Source organism: Monodon monoceros, unplaced genomic scaffold (assembly GCF_005190385.1).
Source record: "Monodon monoceros isolate NGI ecotype Baffin Bay Population unplaced genomic scaffold, NGI_Narwhal_1 Super_Scaffold_19, whole genome shotgun sequence".
Lineage (NCBI taxonomy): Eukaryota > Metazoa > Chordata > Mammalia > Artiodactyla > Monodontidae > Monodon > Monodon monoceros.
The window spans coordinates 5,541,021-5,564,354 of NW_021703775.1; the positions used below are offsets into that span (position 1 = coordinate 5,541,021).

Sequence of the window (23,334 nt, forward strand, 5' to 3'; positions counted from 1 at the left end):
TACAAATTGTGAAATTTTTTGCTCTAGTTCTGTGAAAAATGCCATTGGTAGTTTGATAGGGATTGCATTGAATCTGTAGATTGCTTTGGGTAGTAGAGTCATTTTCACAACATTGATTCTTCCAGTCCAAGAACATGGTATATCTCTCCATATGTTTGTATCGTCTTTGATTTCTTTCATCAGTGTCTTATAGTTTTGTGCATACAGGTCTTTTGTCTCCTTAGGTAGGTTTATTCCTAGGTATTTTATTCTGTTTGTTGCAGTGGTAAGTGGGAGTGTTTCCTTAATTTCTCTTTCATATTTTTCATTGTTAGTGTATAGGAATGCAAGACATTTCTGTGCATTAATTTTATATCCTGCAACTTTACCAGATTCATTGATTAGCTCTGGTAGTTTTCTGGTAGCATCTTTAGGATTCTCTATATATAGTATCATGTCATCTGCAAATAGTGACAGCTTTGCTTCTTCTTTTCCGATTTGGATTCCTTTTATTTCTTTTTCTTCTCTGATTTCTGTGGCTAAAACTTCCAAAACTATGTTGAATAATAGTGGTGAGAATGGGCAACCTTGTGTTGTTCTTGATCTTAGAGGAAATGGTTTCAGTTTTTCACCACTGAGAACGACGTTGGCTGTGGGTTTGTCACAGCCAACAGGTAGGTTCCCTCTATGCCTACTTTCTGGAGAGTCTTTATCATAAATGTGTGTTGAATTTTTGTGAAAGCTTTTTCTGCATCTATTGAGATGATCATATGGTTTTTATCCTTCAATTTGTTAATATGGTGTATCTCATTGATTCATTTGTGTATATTGAAGAATCCTTGCTTTCCTGGGATAAAGCCCACTTGATCATGGTGTGTGATCCTTTTAATGTGCTGTTGGATTCTGTTTGCTAGTATTTTGTTGAGGATTTTTTCATTTATGTTCATCAGTGATATTGGCCTGTAGTTTTCTTTTTCTGTGACATCTTTGTCTGGTTTGGTATCAGGGTGATTGATGGTGGCCTCGTAGAATGAGTTTGGGAGGGTTCCTTCGTCTGCTATATTTTGGAGGAGTTTGAGAAGGATGGGTGTTAGCTCTTTAAATATTTGATAGAATTTGCCTGTGAAGCCATCTGGTCCTGGGCATTTGTTTGTTGGCAGATTTTTCATCACAGTTTCAATTTCAGTGCTTGTGATTGGTCTGTTTATATTTTGTTTCTTCCTGGTTCAGTCTCAGAAGGTTGTGCTTTCCTAAGAATTTGTCCATTGCTTCCAGGTTGTCCATTTTATTGGCATAGAGTTGCTTGTAGTAATCTCTCATGATCCTTTGTATTTCTGCAGTGTCAGTTGTTACTTCTCCTTTTTCATTTCTAATTCTATTGTTTTGAGTCTTTTCCCTTTTTTTCTTGGTGAGTCTGGCTAATGGTTTATCAATTTTGTTTATCTTCTCAAAGAACCAGCTTTTGGTTTTATTGATCTTTGCTATTGGTTCCTTCATTTCTTTTTCATTTATTTCTGATCTGATCTTTATGATTTCTTTCCTTCTGCTAACTTTGGGGTTTTTTTGTTCTTCTTTCCCTAATTGCTTTAGGTGTAAGGTTAGGTTGTTTATTTGAGATGTTTCTTGTTTCTTGAGGTAGGATTGTATGGCTCTAAACTTCCCTCTTAGAACTGCTTTTGCTGCATCCCATAGGTTTTGGGTCGTCGTGTTTTCATTGTCATTTGTTTCTAGGTATTTTTTTGATTTCCTCTTTGATTTCTTCAGTGATCCCTTGGTTATTAAGTAGTATTGTTTAGCCTCCATGTGTTTGTAGTTTTTACAGTTTTTTTTCCTGTAATTTATATCTAGTCTCATAGTGTTGTGGTCAGAAAAGATACTTGATATGATTTCAGTTTTCTTAAATTTACCAAGGCCTGATTTGTGACCCAAGATATGATCTATCCTGGAGAATGTTCCATGAGCACTTGAGAAGAAAGTGTATTCTGTTGGTTTTGGATGGAATGTCTTGTAAATATCAGTTAAGTCCATCTTGTTTAATATGTCATTTAAAGCTTGTGTTTCCTTATTTATTTTCAATTTGGATGATCTGTCCATTGGTGAAAGTGGGGTGTTAACGTCCCCTACTATATTGTGTTACTGTCAATTTCCCCTTTTATGGCTGTTAGCATTTGCCTTATGTATTGAGGTGCTCCTATGTTGGGTGCATAAGTATTTGCAATTGTTATATCTACTTCTTGGACTGATCCCTTGATCATTATGCAGTGTCCTTCTGTGTCTCTTCTAATAGTCTTTATTTTAAAGTCTATTTTGTCTGATATGAGAATTGCTACTCCAGCTTCTTTATTTTGATTTCGATTTGCATGGAATATCTTTTTCCATCCCCTTACTTTCAGTTTGTATGTGTCCCTAGATCTGAAGTGGGTCTCTTGTAGACAGCATATATATGGGTCTTGTTTTTGTATCCATTCAGCCAGTCTGTGTCTTTTGGTGGGAGCATTTAATCCATTTATATTTAAGGTAATTATCGATATGTATGTTCCTATTACCATTTTCTTAATTGTTTTGTGTTTGTTTTTGTAGGTCTTTTCTCATGTTTCCTGCCTAGAGAAGTTCCTTTAGAATTTGCTGTAAAGCTGGTTTGGTTGTGCTGAATTCTCTTAACTTTTGCTTGTCTGTAAAGGTTTTAATTTCTACATCAAATCTGAATGAGATCCTTGTTGGGTAGAGTAATCTTGGTTGTAGGTTTTTCCCTTTCATCACTTTAAATATGTCCTGCCACTCCCTTCTGGCTTGCAGAGTTTCTGCTGAAAGATCAGCTATTAACCTTATGGGGATTCCCTTGTATGTTATTTGTTGTTTTTCCCTTACTGCTTTTAATATTTTTTCTTTGTATTTAATTTTTGATAGTTTGATTAATATGTGTCTTAGCGTGTTTCTCCTTGGATTTATCCTGTATTGGACTCTCTGCGCTTCCTGGACTTGATTGACTATTTCTTTTCCCATGTTAGGGAAGTTTTTAACTATAATCTCTTCAAGTATTTTCTCAGACCCTTTCTTTTTCTCTTCTTCTTCTGGGACCCCTATAATTTGAATGTTGGTGCATTTAATATTGTTCCAGAGGTCTCTGAGAGTGTCCTCAATTCTTTTCATTCTTTTTTCTTTATTCTGTTCTGCAGTAGTTATTTCCACTATTTTATCTTCCAGGTCACTTACCCATTCTTCTCCCTCAGTTATTCTGCTATTGATTCCTTTTAGATAATTTAAAATTTCATTTATTGTGTTGTTCATCATTGTTTGTTTGCTCTTTAGTTCTTCTGGGTCCTTGTTAAACGTTTCTTGTATTTTCTCCTTCTGTTTCCAAGATTTTGGATCATCTTTACTATCATTACTCTGAATTCTTTGTCAGGTAGACTGCCTATTTCCTCTTCATTTGTTTGGTCTGGTGGGTTTTTACCTTGCTCCTTCATCTGCTTTGTGTTTCTCTGTCTTCTCATTTTGCTTAACTTTCTGTGTTTGGGGTCTCCTTTTCGCAGGCTGCAGGTTTGTATTTCCCATTGTTTTTGGTGTCTGCCCCCAGTGGGTGAGGTTGGTTCAGTGGGTTGTGTAGGCTTCCTGGTGGAGGGGACTAGTGCCTGTGTTCTGGTGGATGAGACTGGATCTTGTCTTTCTGGTGGGCAGGTCCACGTCTGGTGGTGTGTTTTGGGGTGTCTGTGAACTTAGTATGATTTTAGGCAGCCTCTCTGCTAATGGGTGGGGTTGTGTTCCTGTCTTTCTAGTTGTTTGACAAAGGGTGTCCTGCACTGTAGCTTGCTGGTCATTGTGTGGAGCTGGGTCTTAGCCTTGAGATGGAGATCTCTGAGAGAGCTCTCGCCGATTGATATTACGTGGGGCTGGGAGGTCTCTGGTGGTCCAGTGTCCTGAACTTGGCTCTCCCACCTCAGAAGCTCAGGCCTGACACTTGGCTGGAGCACAAAGACCGTGTCAGCCACACGGCTAGTTCACAGAGCCGGGTGGTGAAATGGAGTGGACAGTCACAGTGGAAGGAGAAGGCACCCCCCCAGGAGGAGGATGGTGCTGCAGGTTCCCCTGTTGTGACACACGCGCCCCTGGCACGTGGCCTGTGCCGTGTGGAGGGCGAGCTGAAATTTCACTCTTTTAAATGGCTGAGCAGTATTCCCTTGTATACATACACCACATCTTTATCCACTCATCTGTTGTTGGACACTTAGGTTGTTTCCATATCTTGGAAATTGTAAATAACACTGCTATGAACATTGGGGTGCACGTATCTTTTTGAATTAGTGTTTCTGTTTTTTTTTTTTCAGATATATACCCAGGAGTGGAATTGCTAGGTCATATGGTCCTTCTGTTTTTAGTTTTTTGAGGAATCTCCATACTGTTTTCCATATTGGCTGCACCAATTTACATTCCCTCTAACAGCGTAGGAGGGTAGGTGTGAGGGTTCCCTTTTCTCCACACCCTCTCCAGCATTTATCGTTTGTAGACTTTTTGATGATGGCCATTCTGACTGGTGTGAGGTGATATCTCCTTGTGGTTTTGATTTGCATTTTCCCAATGATTAGCAATCATTTTTAAGCCTACAGTTTGGTGGTATTAAGTACATACATTCATGTTGTTGTGTAACCATCACCACCATCCATCTTTAGAGCGCTTATCTTTCAAAACGGAAACTCTGTCTGCATTAACACTAACTCCCCATGGCTTCCCCAGCCTCTGGCACCCACCCTACTCCTTTCTGTCTCTTTGAATCTGCCTCCTCTAGTGAAATCCTACAGTATTTGTCTTTTTTGTGACTGCCTTACTTCGCTTAACCTGATGTCCTCAAGGTTCTCCCACGCTGTAGATTGTCAGAATCTCCCTCCTTTTTAAGACTGAATAATACTCCAATGTATGTTTATACTGCATTTTGCTTACCTGTGTATCCATCAGTGGACACTGTGTTCCTTCTACCTTTGGCTGTTGTGAATAATGGTGCTGTGAACATGGATGTGCAAATATCTCTTTGAGACTCTGCTTTCAGTTCTTTTGGTCACATGCCCAGAAGTAGAATTGCTGGATCATATGGTATTTCTAGTTTAAGGTTTTAGGAACCACTAGTCATTAAAACTTTTTTTTTTTAATCATTCATCTATTTTACCATTCCTATTATTCCTTAAACATGTCTACTGCCTTCTCTGAACATTTAGGGGAATGTGTGTCTTTCTAATTAGTGGTCTCTGAATGGCAGTGTCTAAGAGTTTTCATGCGTTCAGAAAGAATTCAAAGACCCTTCCTGCTGTGTGTGCATATTTTAAATCGATCATGTATACAAGTGGAGTTAGGGGTAAAACTCCACTGAATTTCACTTGGTTTTGCGTCATCTCTGTAGTCTGAGAGTTCCTTTGTAGGGTGGGGCTGCTGCCCAGCACTCCTGTGAGCGCGGGCCCTGGGGCCAGCGCCACCTTTGGTCTTACGACTCCCAGTGCCCAGCTCCTCCCTGTACCTCTGGCCCCAGGCTTCCCATCACTGTCTCTGGCTTCTCAGGGCCGGGAATGATCTCGGGTGCCCTTGGCCTGCAGTAGCTTGAAGCAGGCTTTCGGTTCCCAGCCAGAGATTGAAGTCAGGCCACGGCAGTGAGAGCGCTGAATCCTAGCCACTAGACCAGTGGCCAGTGACAAGGCCCTGGTCCTTCAGCTTTGCGGAAATGAATTCCCACAAAGAGACTGAAAGTAGTGAAACAAGTGAAGTGTTTATTAGGAGGAAAAAGGGTACATGTGGCTTGACACACGGGTGGGCCCAGAGAGAGAGTCTTGCCCCCGTGGTAGTTTGAATCGCTTTTATAGGGCGTTTCTTCCAGGTTTCCTTTGGCCAGTCATCTTGCTTTGCTTGATTCTGAGTCCATATTTTGTTTATCTCAGGGTCCTCCCATCTGTGTGTGCGCATCTCTTAGCCAAGGTGGATTCTAGCAAAGAGGCCTATGGGTGGGTTGACATCACTCCCTTTTTGACTTCCAAAGAGCCTTTCTGCACATGTGTAGTCGGGAAGGTCTCCTTGACTGTGAGAATGAGGAATGTGTGGTCTCTTGAACTCTTATCTGGGCAGGGCTCAGCTCTTCTCTTGATCCTGCTAGTTTGGAGTATCTGTCCACAGGGGGCAACTCCAGCTGCTCAGTCTGGGGCCCAGCTATTTCCTGCCTCAAGAAGACAACCCAGTACAAGGGAGCCACTCGTGCCCATATTTCTTCAACTACCTCTATATAGTTTGGTACCTCAGTGCTTTTAGTCCAGCTTACAAAGACCTGTTAAAGATGAAGAAACCCATCTCCATTGTGTAGGTTGTTAAAAGGGCTCATGGAAACTACCAGTTAGAGCTTTGACTTCTTTCACCATGTTTGCACGTAGATGTGCAGGTGAGGGAATTGTAACCAGGTGGTTTTTGGAAGGGGAGGCCAGCTCGTAGCTGTTGTGTTCTGGTCAGTCCCCTGGGCTTTGGGATCTCAGGTGATTCTTCACAAATTTCCTGATGTTCTAGCACGGCTGTACTTCCAGATGTGGCATTTTTAATTTGGGATAGAAATGAGGAAAGGAGAGGAAAGTGGAAGGTCTGGAGCACTTAAGGCCCTTTGGGAAAAATCATCCATTTTGGAAGAAAACTCAGCGGTGTTGGGACTCTTCCAGAAACAGGTGAATTCTACAAGGCTGTCCGCCCCGCCCCCGCAAGCCCTGGAAACTGTAGAGAGGGGAGGAGAGAAAGGGCAAAAAGGACCCCAGTGATGGCCAGTGGTGGAGCTGCCTGGCCCATGGGTGCCCGGGGCCCCAAGACGGATGGCAGAGTCCTGGTCCATGGCACGTTTTACTGGTCACGGCACTTTGAGTGACTTCCTCCGCAAGTGAAAGGCGTGCCATTCCCGCTAGTTCCTGGCGGGTTCTCGCTTGAAGCTTTCTGTCCTGGAGACATTGGCCTGTGGACATAAACAGGTAATGACTCAGTCAACTTGACATCCTGCCAAGACAGCCCAGGTTGAACGTTGAGGAAAACAGTCTCTTCATGCTAAGGGTACAATCACAGGGTCTAGAATGCTCCTCTGGCCCCCTTTTGTTGATGTATTTTTACTTCCCTTCCCAGATAACCGCTTTTTAAAAAAAAATAAATTTATTTATTTATTTGTGGCTGCGTTGGATCTTCGTTGCTGTGCGCAGGCTTTCTCTAGTTGTGGTGAGCCGGGGCTACTCTTCGTTGTGGTGCGTGGATTTCTCATTGTGGTGGCTTTTCTTGTTGTAGAGCACAGGCTCTAGGCACACGGGCCTTTAGTAGTTGTGGCGCGCGGGCTTCAGTAGTTGTTGCACGCGGGCTCAGTAGTTGTGGCTTGCGGGCTCTAGAGTGCAGGCTCAGTAGTTGTGGCGCATGGGCTTAGTTGCACTGTGGCATGTGGGTTCTTCCTAGACCAGGGATCGAACCTGTGTCCCCTGCATTGGCAGGCGGATTCTTAACCACTCTGCCACCAGGGAAGTCTCAGATAACTGCTTTTAAAAGGTGCCTTGAGGTCTGATTATGGATTAGTTATGCCTGCAGCTTGGTCGCTCCCCTGGGACTTAGGGGCACAGAGCAGACCGAGCTCAGACCTCCCGGGAGAGCAGGGATGATGGGCCAGGGCATGCGCACCGCGGTCCAGCAGACACGTTAGGGCTGGCGGGACTCCCCAGAGGGCGCCCTGGACCAGGGACCCTCCAGGTGCAGCTACAAGATCCAGGGGGGCAGGGGGACTGAGGCCGGGGAGGGGGTTTCCTGGAGGGAGACTGGAGGGAATGAGGGAACAGATTGATTGGCCCTGATACTTCAACCAGGAAATATCGATTCTGAAGGTGTGAAGCATAGGGTGAGAAGAGTATAGCCCACTAATTTAGGGGGGTGAGAAGGGAGAGGTGATGGGCTTCCCTGAGTCTAAATTAAATAACATCTTCATTGAAATTTATTTCGACTGGCTGAGAATGCTACAGGAAGACTCCGTTAACGCAGTAATCTTCATTGAAATTCATTTCAACGGGCTGAGAATGCTACAGGAGGCTCAAGGCAGTGCAGTAAATGGCCTCCATTTCCCACGCTGTCAGTATCTAAAGGTGAACCGTGGTGGCCTTGGGGGCTGATGTCCTCAGTGGAAAGCCCTCCTCCCCGTCACCTGGCTGACCCTTCACTTTCCGGACTAGCTTTTCAGACCCTCTGGGGCCTTTCCCACCCAGATTCATCCCTTTTCTTGCTCTTCTCCTTCCCTCTAGGAAGGCCCAGGCTTGCAGGGGTGATGTAGTTGACTTTGCATCCTGATTCTGGCTCAGAGTCCTCTCCAGGGGCTTCTGCAGCCCCAGAGCGCCCAGCCCGCGCTCCGGGGGGAAGTCCGCGCCCCACTCCCTGCAGGGCCCCTGCTGCTCCGGGCTTGGCAGGGGGCGCTGGCTCTCTCTGGGACAGGACGGAGAGCGGAGGATGGCGGCAGGAGACTCTTCTCAGCTGGAAGAGCCTCATAGATGTCCAGGCCTGTTGAGTTCTGGTCTGTCAGGTCCCCAGGGGTGGATTTTCAAGGGAAAATGGGGGGACTGTGGAGCCAGCTGAGTCCTTCACACAGCTGCCCGTTGTCTGAGGGCCAGGTTGGCCTCCCGTCCCCTGAGGTCCTGGGCTGCCGTGTGCTCTCTGCAAGATGCCGCGTGGCAACGGCTCCCGTCATTTCATTGGTGCTCGTGGGGCATCACAGGGGAAAGATGTTTTGAATAAACACACGTTTGAGAAAGGCAGTGTTTTCTGTGCAGACTTGGGTGGGAAGGAGAAGCACGTGTCTGGCCTCTCTGCCTTGTTTCTACATTGCTGGTCCTTGGTAGTTCCCAGAGTTTGAAATGCACCAGCAGGCACATAACTGAGAGCCTCTGCAGTCTCTGTGTTTCTTCATGAGGCAGCCTGGCTGCAGAGCCCTGAGTGTTCCAGAAAGGCAGGAGGTGGCTCCAGGGATGGGATGTCCTTGCACGCCTCCCCAGCCCGTCTCTTAGCCTGAGTTTGGGGAAGCATGGGGCCTTGAAGCAGCTGTAGGTCTGCAGACTCACATAAGTTTGTCTTTGTGGGATAAATGATGTGAGGGAGCAAGAGTTGGTGTGAGGCCTGACACAGTTCTTCTCCCAGAAAAGGTTATGAGGGGGGAGAGAGAGCGCCACACCTGTTTCTGATCCATCTTTACCTAATCCAGGAAAGAAAAATCTCATTCTAAGTTATGCAGAGAAACAAAAGAACTACCTACTGCTTAATTTCTCGGGTCTGAGGTCTTAGGACTGGCACCTGAAATTTAAAAAAGAAAATCTATTTATTTATTTATTTGGTTGCATTGGGTCTTAGTTGCGACAGGCCGGCTTCTTAGTTGCGGCACATGGGCTCCTTAGTTGTGGCATGCGAACTCTTAGTTGCGGCACACGTGTGGGATCTAGTTCCTGGACCAGGGGTCGAACCCGGCTGCCTGCATTGGGAGTGCAGAGTCTTAACCGCTGCGCCACCAGGGAAGGGCCCTGAATTTTTAAAATGTGTGCATATAGCCTAGAATTTTCTGCATAGTTGTTATGTCTGATTGCACATGTTAGTTTCGTCTTCGACAGCAAACTTGGTGTCCACTGCTCTGTATTCTGGTCAACCCACATGGTTCCTGGTTCCTAAAACGGCATGTATCCAGGTTGGATGACTAGTGGCCCCTTCCCCTGTTGTTCTGTGGCCTGTGCCCACCGCCCCAGGGGTGAGCACTGTGGGCGGGCAGTGTCTCTGGGGCTGATGGCTCGGCTCACTCCATCATCACAGGGCGCTTCCGCCGGGGCCACAAGCCTGGGATTGGCTGCCACTTTCTGAGGGTAAGGTCATGACCCGCGTCTGGCGGTCTGTATGGAGGAGCAGTGGAGATATTTACTAAGCGTTGGAAGGTCCGAAAGGCCAGTTGTGACCAGTGGGCTTTGTTTCTCTGCTGTTCAGAAAGAAGACATGATATATTTAGCGTCAAAACGACCACCCGCTGGGAAAGGGCCCTCAAGGCTGGCAGGGGTGTGGGGTTGGGGCTTGTGCTGGGCTTCCCCAGGGGCTTGTGGGTCCCCCATCTCTCAAGGTGTCGTGTTGTCATCTCAGCTACGTTAGAACATTAAATATCACATATAACTCATATTTCAAGGCGGGATTGGAAGAGAGCTTTCTAGTAGGGAGGAAGGAAGATAATTTAGGAAAGGCGTCCCCCCCCTCCCGCTGCTGCTTTCCTTTTGGTAACTTGAGGTCACTGGGCTCTGGCTACGGAGTGTGGGAGAGACAGACCTCTACAGGGCAGGGAGAACAGCCCCGAAAGGAGGACAGACTCCGCGTGTAGCTGCGCCGAGGCTGCAGAGAAGGGGGCTGAACCGAGCTGATGGCTGGCGCAGCAGGTGCACTGAACAGAAAAGATTGTTTTTAATCCGCCTTAGACAACTGAACACCTTAGTCTTAGCCTGAAGGCTTGGGCACAATGTAAATATACATGTAAGTCCCCCGACCCTCCCTGTAGCTCTGCACAAGCTGCTGTGACCCGTGCTACTTGCCCTGTTCTCACCTCGGCTCCAGCCATCTCCCCAGGAGGCGGGGATGTGCTTCCAGAAGGAAGAGCCAGCAGTTGGATTTGGCAGTGGCTGCAGCCACATGTGTCAGACGTGTGCGGGTGAAAGCACTGGCCTCACTTCCACCGGAGCCGCATATACTCTGAGGACAAAGATGTAAGTTCTCCAGTCAAACGTGCTGGACGTAGGTCTGCTCTCAGGGGTCGGGGCTCACCTGGAGGGGCCTTGCCTCCCATTCTCCCAGAGCACGAACTTCTAGGGCAACCACGGCACTTTCCTGTGTTCTCCCAGCTCCTCTCTGGAAGATGCTCAGGCCACCCCCTCCTCCTCTTTTTTCTTAATGGTATTGAACACATTTGCTTATTTGTTGTATCTCTTTTTTGGGGGTGTCATATCTGTTCACGTCTTCTGTCCATTTAAAAAAGAGCTGAACTGTTTGCCCACTTTCTATTGAATCGTAAAAGATCTTGATATATTCTAGATACAAGTCCTTTTTCCAGATATGTCTTTTGACAATAGTTTTTTTTTTTTTTTTGCAGTACATGGGCCTCTCACTCTTGTGGCCTCTCCCTTTGCAGAGCACAGGCTCCGGACGCGTAGGCTCAGCAGCCATGGCTCACGGGCCCAGCCGCTCCGCGGCATGTGGGATCTTCCCGGACCGGGGCACGAACCCACGTCCCCTGCATCGGCAGGCGGACTCTCAACCACTGTGCCACCAGGGAAGCCCTTGACAATAGTTTTTATGGCCTGTGGCTTGTCTTTTCATTATCTTAACATCACTTTTCAAAAGCAGAAATTTAATTATTTTTTTTTTGTGGTACACGGGCCTCTTGCTGTTGTGGCCTCTCCCTTTGCGGAGCACAGGCTCTGGACGCGCAGGCTCAGCGGCCATGGCTCACGGGCCCAGCCGCTCTGCGGCATGTGGGATCCTCCCGGACTGGGGCATGAACCCGCGTCCCATGCATCGGCAGGCGGACTCTCAACCACTGCGCCACCAGGGAAGCCCAGAAATTTAATTTTTGATGCAATTCAATTTTGAATTTTTTTGTTTGTGTTTCAGGTTCTACTGGGAAGTATTTGTGTAAACCAATTCACAAAGAGTATCTTCCAGTTTTTCATATAGAAGTTTTTTTTTAAGCTAAAAGATAGGGGGTTTTTCTTAAGCTATTTATAGATTGAGTCTATAAATTGAGAAGTTCTGAAGTTTTTTCTTTTTCTTCCTGCTTTATTGAGCTCTAAGTTGCAAATAAAAATGCATATATTTAAGTTAGAAACACGAAGATTTGATACTTGCATACACTGTGAAATAATTATCACAGTCAAGTTCTTTAACTCATCCATCACCTCTCAGCCCCCTTGGAAACAGCCATCCACGTTGTAGCAGGTATTTAAGGAGCTGCAGTTTTGGAGCACTGTGACTGGAGCCACCTCGATCTGTGGAATTTGTGTCATTTCTCTCTATGCCCAGAGGGCTTTCTGGACGTGTGCGTATCTTTTTGTGAGCCTTGGAGAGTAAATTCCGTGGACTGCCGCATCTCTGTATGATGTCTCCTGGGAAGACACTTGCGCGAGGGTCTGAAATGAGGTCTGGGTTGGAAATGAGAACTAGGGCGGAATAGGCATCTGTGTGGGAAGGAGGTGAGGTCCCATCTCAGGGGCTCCACGACCAGATTGTGTCTAAAAAATCACTTGGGCTTCCGTGCGGAGTCCAGGGTGTGGAGTTCAATATCTTGCATTTACGCAACATTTGAAGATTTGTTCTTTTCCTAGAAGAAAATATCTTAATTTTTTTTTTAAGCTAATATGTGGTCAGGTGGAAAATTTAAGCAGAATCAGAGTGGAAAGCAGAAATCCCACTATGTGGAGATAGCCACTGTTAACATTTTAGGGAAAGTCTTTCTATGTGTCACTTTCTGCAAATTTTCTAGAATTTATGTAAATGGGATCATACCGTAGATGCTATTTCTAACCTGCTTTTTCTCTTTTACAATACTGTGGACATCATTTTATATTCACAGGGAGGGCTTCCCTGGTGGCGCAGTGGTTGAGTCCGCCTGCCGATGCAGGGGACGCGGGTTCGTGCCCCGGTCTGGGAGGATCCCACATGCCGCGGAGCGGCTGGGCCCGTGAGCCATGGCCGCTGAGCCTGCGCGTCCGGAGCCTGTGCTCCACAGCAGGAGAGGCCACGGCATTGCGAGGCCCACGTACCAAAAAAAAAAAAAAAAATATATATATATATATTCACAGGGATCCCCTGAAGCAGAAAGTTTAGGTGTTATTTCCATTTTACAGATGTCAGGATGAGACACCAAGTCTCATCCAGGGGTGCACAGTTAATAAGGAAGCTACAAGGTCGTATTTTGACTCTGAGCAAAGTCTAATTCTATCAGATAAACCTAGAACGCTTATTTCATGTGACAAAGACAAGTTTTTACTTCTGTTCTTTGGAATTTTTCCTCCTAAAATTCTGGGTTATGACATAAATTCACTGGTATTTTTAAATGTTGTGATTTGGCTGCCTTGTTGCTTGATTGGGTTTGAGAGCCAAGATTCAGGGTATGGGGGGGTGCCCTGGGGAGGACCTTTCTGCATACCCTTCTATGTCGGGTTGTGCCGAGGGGTTAAGAGTGTTTTCCTCCACAATCTAGTGCGTTCAGTCACTGTTCCTGCCTCTCTCTCTCCCCTCCCTCCTTCGCCAGGGACCTGGAAGCCAGGGCACAGAACGAGTTCTTCCGGGCCTTCTTCAGGCTGCCGAGGCGGGAGAAGCTGCACGCCGTCCTGGACTGCTCCCTCTGGACTCCGTTCAGCCGCTGTCACACGGCCGGGCGGATGTTCGCCTCCGACAGTTACATCTGCTTTGCCAGCAAGGAAGCTGGCTGCTGCAAAGTTATCCTCCCGTTCCGAGAGGTAGACCTGTCTTCCTCCTGTCAGGGAGCCGTGGTTGCTGTGAGACGGGGCGTTGGCGGGGATGGATGCTCACACTGCAAGGCTCTGCCACCGAGGATGGGTGGGGCTGGAGAGATGCATGGCCTGAATTGACCAGGGGCCTTTGCTTGTTCTGTTGTTGCCTGGCAACCTGAAATTTGCATAGACCTGAATGGTGAGAACAGGGCACCCTGGCCTCCGCATTATTGATAAAGCTGTTATTATAAAGTACCTGCTTAGCAATGAAAGCTTTTCCAACAGCCCTTAGGGATGAATCCTTCCCTTTCACCCACAAAAGGGAAAAGAAAAAAAAGGGGACTTACAAAAAGCATCATCTTTTGAAAATAAATGTCAAATTGCTTGGTTTTTATACCCTCCTGGAACTTTAGGTAAAAATTTAGAAACATGCTTCCTTTCAACTGTAAAATTCTACAATTCTGTTCTTGGAAATGGAGTCTGCTTCCACATCTGATGGGCTCAGTACTGTGGTTTCAGGGCATGTCGGCTGTGACAGGACCCACGGCTCTGTCACACGTCAGGACTTCCAGATTCTTGCTATTATAACATATGAACTGAGTACTGTTCAGAAAAACTCAATTTTTCCATGCATGTGATTGACCTCCATTTTTCTGCAGCAGGTGTCTTCATTTTACAAATATTCCTACTTATGAGTGGAGGAAGAAATCCTGGATTGCCTTATGTAGTTTTTTTTTTTTTTTTTAACTGTGGTAGCGTATACATAACATTTACCATTTTAACCGTTTTTAACTGTTAGAGTTCACTGGTACTGGGTACATTCACACTTGTTGTGCAACCATCACGAGAATTTTTTCATCTTTCCAAACTGAAACACTATCCCCATTAAACAGTAGCTTCCTGTTCCCCTCCCCCAGCCCTGGGGACCCACTGCTCTGCTTTCTGTCTCTATGAATCTGACTCCTTTAGGCCCCTCATATCAGTGAAATCCTACAGTATTTGCCCTTTTGTGATTGGCTTATGTCACTTAGCATAACGTCCTCAAGGTGAATCCAGACTGTAGCACCTGCGAGAATATCCATCCCTTTTAAGGCTGAATAATATTCCATTGTATGCAGAGCCCACGTTTTGGTTCATCCAGCCGGGGGCAGTTGAGTTACTCCCACTTTGTGCCGTGGTGCCTATGCCGCATTCCGTACTTTCTAACTTCGTACCAGTTCCTTATTGCAGTTATTGGGTTTTGCCTTCTCTCTCGGGATGTTTTCCAAATATGCAATTAAACGCCTGCCCGTCTTCTCTCTTGCTGTGCCTCTGTGCGCGTGACTGTTTGTAACAGGTCGTGAGCATTGAGAAAATGGAGGACACGAGTCTGCTGCCAAACCCCATCATTGTCAGCATCAGGAGCAAGATGGCCTTCCAGTTCATTGAGCTCACGGATCGCGACAGCCTGGTGGAGAGTCTGCTGGCGAGGCTGAAGCAGGTGCACGCCGACCACCCCGTGCACTATGACACCACACGGGATGAGGACCTGGTATGATCCTTGGAAACTGTGGGATCCTGTAAATTGAAAATCCCTTTTTTTCAGCACCTCGAGGCCAGGGGTCTCCAAAGGGGTGTGCACGTAACGATGATCCACTTGGGTACCAGAAAAATGTAAGCAATGATTGGGTCCGTGTAGCAGACGGTGTGGTATCATCTCTGATGGCACCGGTGTCCTGAGTGGGTGTGGCAGGGTTGGAGGGTTGATGGGGACTCACCCACAGGTTGGAGGATGCCCACAGGATGCCCCCCTGACAGGTTTACAGGGATAGATGGGGTATACCCATGTGTCAGAGGGATTGACAGGCCACCCCCTCAGAGGTTGGAGGGTTTGGTGGGGAATCAACCCACAGGTGAGTGGACACCCTCTTTACTGGTTAGAGAGGTCAGTGCCCCCCCCCATCCCCCCGAGGTTGGAGGGGATGATGTTATTTGGGGGCGGATATAAGTTTTGCCGAAAGAGATGTTGCATTGTCGTTAAGATGGGACAGCTGCAAATATAGACCCGGATTTGCTGGGACCCAGTCCCTAATTCTTTCACACCCGTCCGCCTTCTTTCTGGACCTCTTTTCATCCAAGTAGTGACAGGAGGAAGGGAGGGAAAGTCTCTCAGTACCTGAGAGCAGTTTTCTCGAGATGGCCATCCTCAGTTCTGGAAACTGAGGGCGCGATGGTGCTTTCCCAACCCCACTGGGGCTGTGCTCTGTGTGCCATGAGCAGCCTCGCCGGGAAGGTGCCGTGTGGACCATATTCCTTGCCGAGGATCAAATCTCTTGGGTCTAGTGTTAGTCTGTTTTTCCCGGAAGTCCTAAACAGAGAGGCGTGTCTAAGTTTGTTAATAGGCTCCTGCATCCAAAGGCAAAACAAAGACTGTCTTATAACGAAGGCAGTGACTTCTCTCTCATTTTTTTTTTTTTTTTTTTCCTCCCCATGCAGACTTCGTCTGTGTTTCATTCAACAAGCATGTGCGGTGACCACAGGTTTGGGCGTATTGAGATGGTGTCTTCTCAAAATAGCGAGGAAAGGGAGAAAGAGATGAGCCCGCAGCTGCACCCCGAGGCCCTGGTCGCCGGTTTCCGGCGGTCGGGCAGCCAGAGCCCCGACTCGAGACTGGTGGGTGATGAGGCTCTGCCCTAGCCACCGCCGGGCACAGGCGGAGGTGTCAGGGGCGTGGCTTCCCGCGGGCCCTGGAGGGTGGGCCTGGTGTGGCACAGGTTACCAGGCAACCTGGGGACACGTGATGCGCCCTCCTTGCCTCCCTCTTTTCCTCATTGGCGAAAAGGGGAAGTGGTCAGTGGTGCTAGTGGCCTGAGAGTACGTCCCGGTGGGTGAAGGATGTGGTGGGACGTCCGAGGGCCATGGCTCTCCCCACCGGCCCCTCAGGTGGCATCCGTCCATGCCGTCCCTTGTGGGGTTTCCGGGTGCAGAACAAGTCTATCTCCTTTTATCCGGTGGTGTCTGTGTGGCTCTTTGGTACGGTGTTTCTTTTTTGTACCCTGGCTGTCTTCTAGTTTTACTGAACTAAAAATACTTTTGTCACATTTATGTAGTTTTCTCCTCTGTAGGGAGAGTCTGAGGGCAATGCCTGTATGGTAAATAGACTAGAAATCGTGCTCTGAGATGGTGCCCTGGCACGAGGGGTGCTGTGTTGGGACCATGAGTACCAGGGTGGCCGTGAACATGATTGCTGCCCCTTGGCCGCTTAATGGCTCGTGTATCATAGATCGTTAGCTTTATTCATTCAGAACTGAGCCTTCTGATGTGCTTTACAGAGATGCTCAATGAATGCTCGATGAAACGCGTAAGAATACTGAGTGTATGTAACGTCAGTATTCTGTAAACGTCTCCCATTACTAGAGAATACAGATAATTAAAAGCATACGTAAACATCTTGTTCAAAAGGCACTAGAAATTCCTGTCAGCTAGGAATTCTGAAGGATTTTAAAAATCCATAATTTCAAAGGACTTTCAGTCACCTGGAGACATCACGTCTTCTTCATCTCTGCTACTGAGAACAATGTACGTTTTTCCGATTGGCGGTTTTTCCCCTGGCTGTCAGGAAGCTCCAGGGAAATCACGAGAGCCCCTTGCTCCGCTTTGCCCTCTGAGCTGACCTGTTTCGGCAGCTGGCTTGGTGTCAGCATCCGGAGAGGCTTCCCCACCCAGCCCTACCCGACCCTCCCATCTGCTCTGGGCGTTTTATCAATATTTGTGTCAGTGCTCCCACTGGGCCCTGAACCCCTGAAGGGCTGGTCCCCTGTTCCTGGTGGAGGTTCAGAAGTATCTGCTGAGTGAATTGCCTGTCACCATTGGTCCCTCCGTCAGCAGAAGGAGCCTCTCTCTGTGACGGGTTGTGGAGGGTGCGGACGACCTTCTTTGTACATGCAGCGTGTTTCCACTTGCAGCCCAGAGAACAGATCAAGATGAGACTGTGGGACGACCACTTCGTAGAGTACGGCAGGACCGTGTGCATGTTCCGTACGGAGAAGATCCGGAAGCTGGTGGCCATGGGGATCCCCGAGTCGTTACGCGGCAAACTCTGGCTCCTTTTCTCTGGTAAGCGTTTCAGGGGTCTCCAGGCCAACTTTTATTTCTGGAGCGGACACGGGACAAAGGCCCCCGACCTGGGCAGTGTGTGTGTGCAGAGGGGTCCCCTCTGCCTGTGACGTGTCCGACCGGGGACCTCAGGACCTTCCCACGTTGGCTGTGATGTCCTGGGTCAGTGCAGGGTCTGGCCAAGGGATCGCGTCTCCTTTAGAAATGACTATGAGTCTCTTCGTTGTCCCCAGCATTCTGTTCAGGACGCCCTTGACGTGCAGCGTCTTTCTAGGACGTGAGTCCTGAAGTAGAGGAAATGAACACATCTTCAGAAGGCGTTCAGTTGCGTGTGTTGTAATGAATCCCTCAGTGCGCGCTTCCTCTTGCTCGCTCCTCTGTGGAGGGCACACAGCGTCCCCGCGAGGCAGAGCCGCAGGGTTTTCTCTCCCGCCTGCGTCCTCCTGCTGCACCGCTGGACAGGGGACTCTCCTGCTGCTGCTCTTGGGCATCTCTCATCAGGACACTCGCTGACGGAGGAGCTGAGACTGGGGCCGCGGTCCCCAGAGGCGTTCCGAGCAGGCATTTCTCTGTCAGCCGTTTGGTGCCACGCGGTGGAGCGGCTGGGGCCCTGCCAGCAAGAAGGGAAGGCCCTGTGGTCCAGGACAGTGTGACTGCTGCCCCTTTCAGGATGCTAGGGGTGGGGTGGCCAGGGCTCCGCCTGCCCCGGGGACCCTGCTGTGCTCTCCCGGAGGCTAGGCCTGGGGACCCGTCCTCCCCGCGCCCTGTCCCTGTTCCTCCCTCGGTCGGCCTCCCCCTTGGTCACCTCTCTCCTCCCTCTTCCCCGTCTTTCCCCGAAGTCGCCCAGCCCCTCTCCTCTGCTGCCCGAGAGGCCCAGACCCAGACCCGATGCTGGTCGGCTCCTGGGCGCTGGGGCTGCTGAGCGGGTGTCTACTGGTCCCTCTCCTCCCAGCGCTCACCTCGTTCCACAGGCCGAGTCTCCCCGCTGCCTCCTGGCCTGTCTCTCTCACTGCCCACCAACAGCATGCCCATGAAACCTTTCCTCTGTCAGATGAGGGTATTTTTGTATTTAATAAAATACAGGGGACTTACAAAAAGCATCCTCCCAGTATTTTTGTGTTTAATAAAAACAGTCCATATTCATATGGAGCAGCAAGCAAAGAAAGTGACACGGCTCAAAATCCCACCACCTAAAGTACACACACACACACACACACACACACACACACACACACACACACACAGTTCTGTTACCAGGGAATACAACTTATTAAAAGCATAGTAATAAAGCTATTTCTAGTGTGAGCTCTTTCCCCCTCTCTATAAGGTTATTCTTAGAAAAGCCACATTATTTCTTTTTTTCTCTTTTCTCCTTAGCAGAACTGAAGTTCCTTTTGGTTGTGTGTGGTCTCAAACTGTTTTTTATGTCCCTCAGGTAGCAGGACCCTGCTGAGGTCCTCTGACCGGACAGGCCCCTCCCCATGTGGACTCTCTCCCGGTAATCAGTCCCCCTTGAAACGTTACTTTCAAATCATCAGATGCCGTCACTGACCTCGCCTCGCATCCCGGTTACTATGGCAACCTGGTGGAGGAGTCCATGGGAAAGTGTTGCCTGGTGACGGAGGAGATAGAACGGGACCTGCATCGCTCCTTACCGGAGCACCCCGCCTTCCAAAACGAAACGGGGATCGCTGCTTTGAGGAGAGTCCTGACGGCCTACGCCCACCGGAACCCCAGAATCGGGTACTGCCAGGTGAGCTGTGCGCCGCGGGGTGGAGGTCATAGCCCCCGTCCCGGGCTACCGCCCAGGCCTCGGGTCTGTGTTCTCAGCCGTCTGTACCGAGGACTGTTGTGTGGAGGGAATCAACCTCGTGGAGTCAGGCTGGTGATGCAGAAGGAGCAACGTTACCCAGGGCCCGGGGAGAGCGTTGCACAGGCTGGGCCTCTGTCCACGGGAGGCCGCGCAGTCTTCACGGTCTCCGGGCCTCCACTGCAGGACGGTATCCGTGAAGCTGCCGTGGGAGCTTTCTCCCTCCAGACCGTACAGGAGTCATAGGGATTCTTTTTTAAATGCTATTTGGGGAGGAAAAAGCTGTTTGGGGTGGATCGCTTTCCTCCAGGATGCACGAGTGGAGGTAAGACATCCTCTGAGTGGTAAACAAGCACAAAATAAAACCCCGGCACGAGGCTGGGTGAGAGAAGCTACTGACCCTTAAAAACAGGATTTTAAACTTTGTCTCCTGTGCATAAGCGAAATTAGTGGGTGAGTGTGGGTGTGTGTGTCTCTGTCCGAACGTAGACATAGAGACAGCTGGGTGGGATCTGAGCCTGAGGCGTGCTCCACAGCCCAATCCAGCATTACACCATGGGCTCAGGGATGGAGCGGTGGCTGGTCGCTCAGCCCGGTGTGTCTTGTGAGGCCACGGTGACACCGTGGTCGTTCCAGCTCAGTGTCGCTGTGGGTGGGTACGCTGGGTCTCTCATCATGCAGTCTTGACTTCTGCAGGTCACTTGGGCTTGTGTGTTATTGAGTGTCTCTGTGGCACTGTGTGGCCTTGTCAGTAACTGTCCCCTCCCCTGCGAACCCCCTGAGCAGTCCATGAACATCCTGACCTCCCTTCTGCTGCTATACACCGAGGAGGAGGAAGCCTTCTGGTTGCTGGTTGCTGTGTGTGAGCGGATGCTGCCCGACTACTTCAACCATCGAGTCATTGGTAACTGCCTCCTTCCTCCTCCTCTGTACCCGGGGGTAGTGACCGAGCCAGGGCAGAGATGTTGATCACCAGTCCTGGTTATAAAGTCCCCTGTGCCACTCAGCTAGTCTCTGCACAAACACCGTTTTGACTCTTGAATTTGCAAAACTAACTGTGTAATTCTCTGCACAGTTTTGGCAAAAGGGTGGAATGTGGCAACCTGATTGCTATCTTGCCACAAACTCTTACAGATTTTGGATAAAGAACAAACGAATTATGTGGATAGCTGAACTTCAGGAAAGAAAAACCTAGGCGCAAAAAGCAAATCAAAAAGTGAAAACCAAAGAGATTTTTCACTGATGCTGAGGCCTGGAAAGGGAGGGGGTCTGCTCCTGGTACCCAAGGAGTTTGTGCAGACAGGAGAGGAGGGGAGTAGAGCAGTACTGGAGACCCTTGAGGGCCGACGTGAAGGGCAGAGGAGGAAAATGCCTCACTTACAGCTTGATCGTAAGAAAGCACATTTATGGCTGCCTGGGCTCTGGGCAAACCTGTGTTTGACCCACCAGTGCTCAAGCACTTGAGCCGCTGTCCTTCGTGCGGTTGAGATTGGAATTTGCATCCTCTCTGTGGTCCAGCAACCTCCTTGTGGGGAAAAGGACATGAAAATTGCTCTGGCCTGGTGATACTCTTAGGGACGCTTTTTAGTAATCCAGAATGAGAGATGGAGATGGCCTAAAATTAGGGCGGCAGCCATGGGAACAGAAACCAAAGAACCAATTCAAGATGGAATTTGGCAAAGGAGTGGATGTAGGGACAAGGCAGGAAGAAGATGCTTGAAGGCTGAAGTCTACGGACCAAGGGAGTGTGATGACCACTCGGAGGAAGGTGGGGTGGGGCTTGGCTGGGAAGGAGGTGGCCTTTTGGTGACCTCTGACTGTCCTCCCCGGCCCCCTTCCTGTGCCTGAGTGGTTAATTGGTTTCCTTCCCTTTTCACCTCATATCGCGCGAGGTATTTAATGTTGTACAGAGCAGCAAGGAGTAACCAGAACCTCGCGGTCATTGGGAAGCATGTTGTCCAAGCCCTCATTAGGTGAAGAGTGTTGCTGTGGGGCAGATGGTACTCAACAGTGATCAGTAGACCCTCCATGATAATGTGACCACCACTGCAATACAGGGTAGAACATTTGGAACGTTTCCATAACCCACAAAGTTCCCTTCTGCCTCTTCCCTGCCACACGCAACGCTTGGTACTGACTTCTGTCACCACAGATGAACCTGGCCTATTTTTGAACTTGGAATAAACATAATAATAGAGAATGTTCTGGCTTCCTTCGCGTAACACAACGTTGTTGGTGCATCAGCAGTTCCTTTTCATTGCTGAGTAGTATTTCACTGTACATTCATACCATGATTTGTTCATCCAGTCGCCTGTTGATAGACATTTGAGTTTCCAGTTTCTTCTATTATAAGTAGAGTTGCAATGAACATTCATGTATGAGTCTTTTTGGAATGTATATTGTCAGTTTTCTTTGCCTTTACCCAGGAGTAGAATTCCTGGGTCATAGTTAGATGAATGCTTAACTTTATAAGAAACTGTCAGTTTTCCAAAGTGGATGAAATGCCTTCATATTATCTCACACCAGCAATGTGTGAGAGTTCCAGTTGCTCTGCATCCCTGTTAGCACTTGGAATTGTCTTTTTAATTTTAGCCATCCTAGTGGGTAAGAAGTGGAATGTCATGATGGTTTTAATTTGCATTTCTCTGATAATTGTTAATGATGTTGAACCTGTTTTTCTGTGCCTACTGGCCATTTATTTATCATCACTTTTGAAGTGTCCAAATTTTACCTCTTTTTAGAAAAAGATTTGGTTATTGATTTCTTACAACTAAGTTGTATCAGTTCTTTATTGTGATTATGAAACCTCTGTCAGGTATATGTATCGCAAATATTTTCTCCAAGTTTGAAGTTTGCATTTTCATTTCATTAATGGTCTCTTTTGAAGAACACCAGTCGTTAATCTTGATGAAGTCCAATTTGTAATTTTTTTCTATGGTTAATGCTTTTGTGTCCTAAGACATTTTGCCTTTTTCCTGTATTTTCTTTTAGACGTTTTTTAGCATTAGCTTTTATACTTAAGTCCATGACACATTTCAAATGTATTTTTCTGTATGGTGTGAAGTAGGAGGTAAGGTTCTTTCTTCCCCACACCATGCAGATATCCACTTGATTCGGCACTATTTTTTTTTTTTTGTCCATGCTGTGCGGCTTGCAGGATCTGAGTTCCCTGACCAGGGTTTGGACCCGGGCCCACAGCAGTGAAAGCGCCGAGTCCTCACCACTGGACCGCCAGGGAATTCCCAATTCACAGCTTTTTTTTTTTTTTTTGCGGTACGCGGGCCTCTCACTGTTGTAGCCTCTCCCGTTGCGGAGCGCAGGCTCAGCAGCCATGGCTCACGGGCCCAGCCACTCCGCGGCATGTGGGATCTTCCCGGACCGGGTCACGAACCCGCGTCCCCTGCATCGACAGGCGGACTCTCAACCACTGTGCCACCAGGGAAGCCCCACAACTATTTTTTGAAAATACTGTCCTTTCCCCATAGAATTACCTTGGTCAAAACATCAAAAACCGGTGAACTAACTAAGTGCAAGTCCTTTTCTGGTCTCCAGTCCCGTTTCATTGTTGTGCGTATCTCAGAGTCGTTTTAATTTGGGGCTGACTTTGGAGGGAGTGACTCTCCCCCCAGCCACATCTCTGTGACCTCCTTTCCCAGGGGCCCAGGTGGACCAATCGGTCTTCGAGGAGCTCATCAAGGAGCAGCTCCCCGAGCTGGCAGAGCACATGCAGGACCTCTCGGCCCTGGCGTCCATCTCCCTCTCCTGGTTCCTGACACTGTTCCTCAGCATCATGCCCCTGGAGAGCGCGGTGAACGTGGTCGACTGCTTCTTCTATGATGGCATCAAGGCTATCTTCCAGCTGGGGCTGGCCGTGCTGGAGGCCAACGCCGAGGACCTGTGCAGCAGCAAGGACGACAGCCAGGCCTTGATGGTCCTCAGCAGGTGGGGACCGCCTGG

The 23,334-nt window shown here is 48.4% G+C and overlaps 1 protein-coding gene across 3 annotated transcripts in view; it reads left to right on the plus strand.

The window, feature by feature from the left end:
* Positions 1-23,334, plus strand: part of TBC1D8 (TBC1 domain family member 8) — a 125,264-nt gene that overhangs the window by 79,268 nt on the left and 22,662 nt on the right. For all 3 annotated transcript variants that reach the window (XM_029231764.1, XM_029231762.1, XM_029231763.1), the window contains 7 exons: positions 13,271-13,478; positions 14,809-15,003; positions 15,948-16,124; positions 17,417-17,567; positions 19,106-19,320; positions 20,164-20,281; positions 23,034-23,319. In XM_029231764.1, coding sequence (XP_029087597.1) covers positions 13,271-13,478; positions 14,809-15,003; positions 15,948-16,124; positions 17,417-17,567; positions 19,106-19,320; positions 20,164-20,281; positions 23,034-23,319 — 1,350 coding nt within the window. The remainder of the gene's footprint in view (positions 1-13,270; positions 13,479-14,808; positions 15,004-15,947; positions 16,125-17,416; positions 17,568-19,105; positions 19,321-20,163; positions 20,282-23,033; positions 23,320-23,334) is intronic.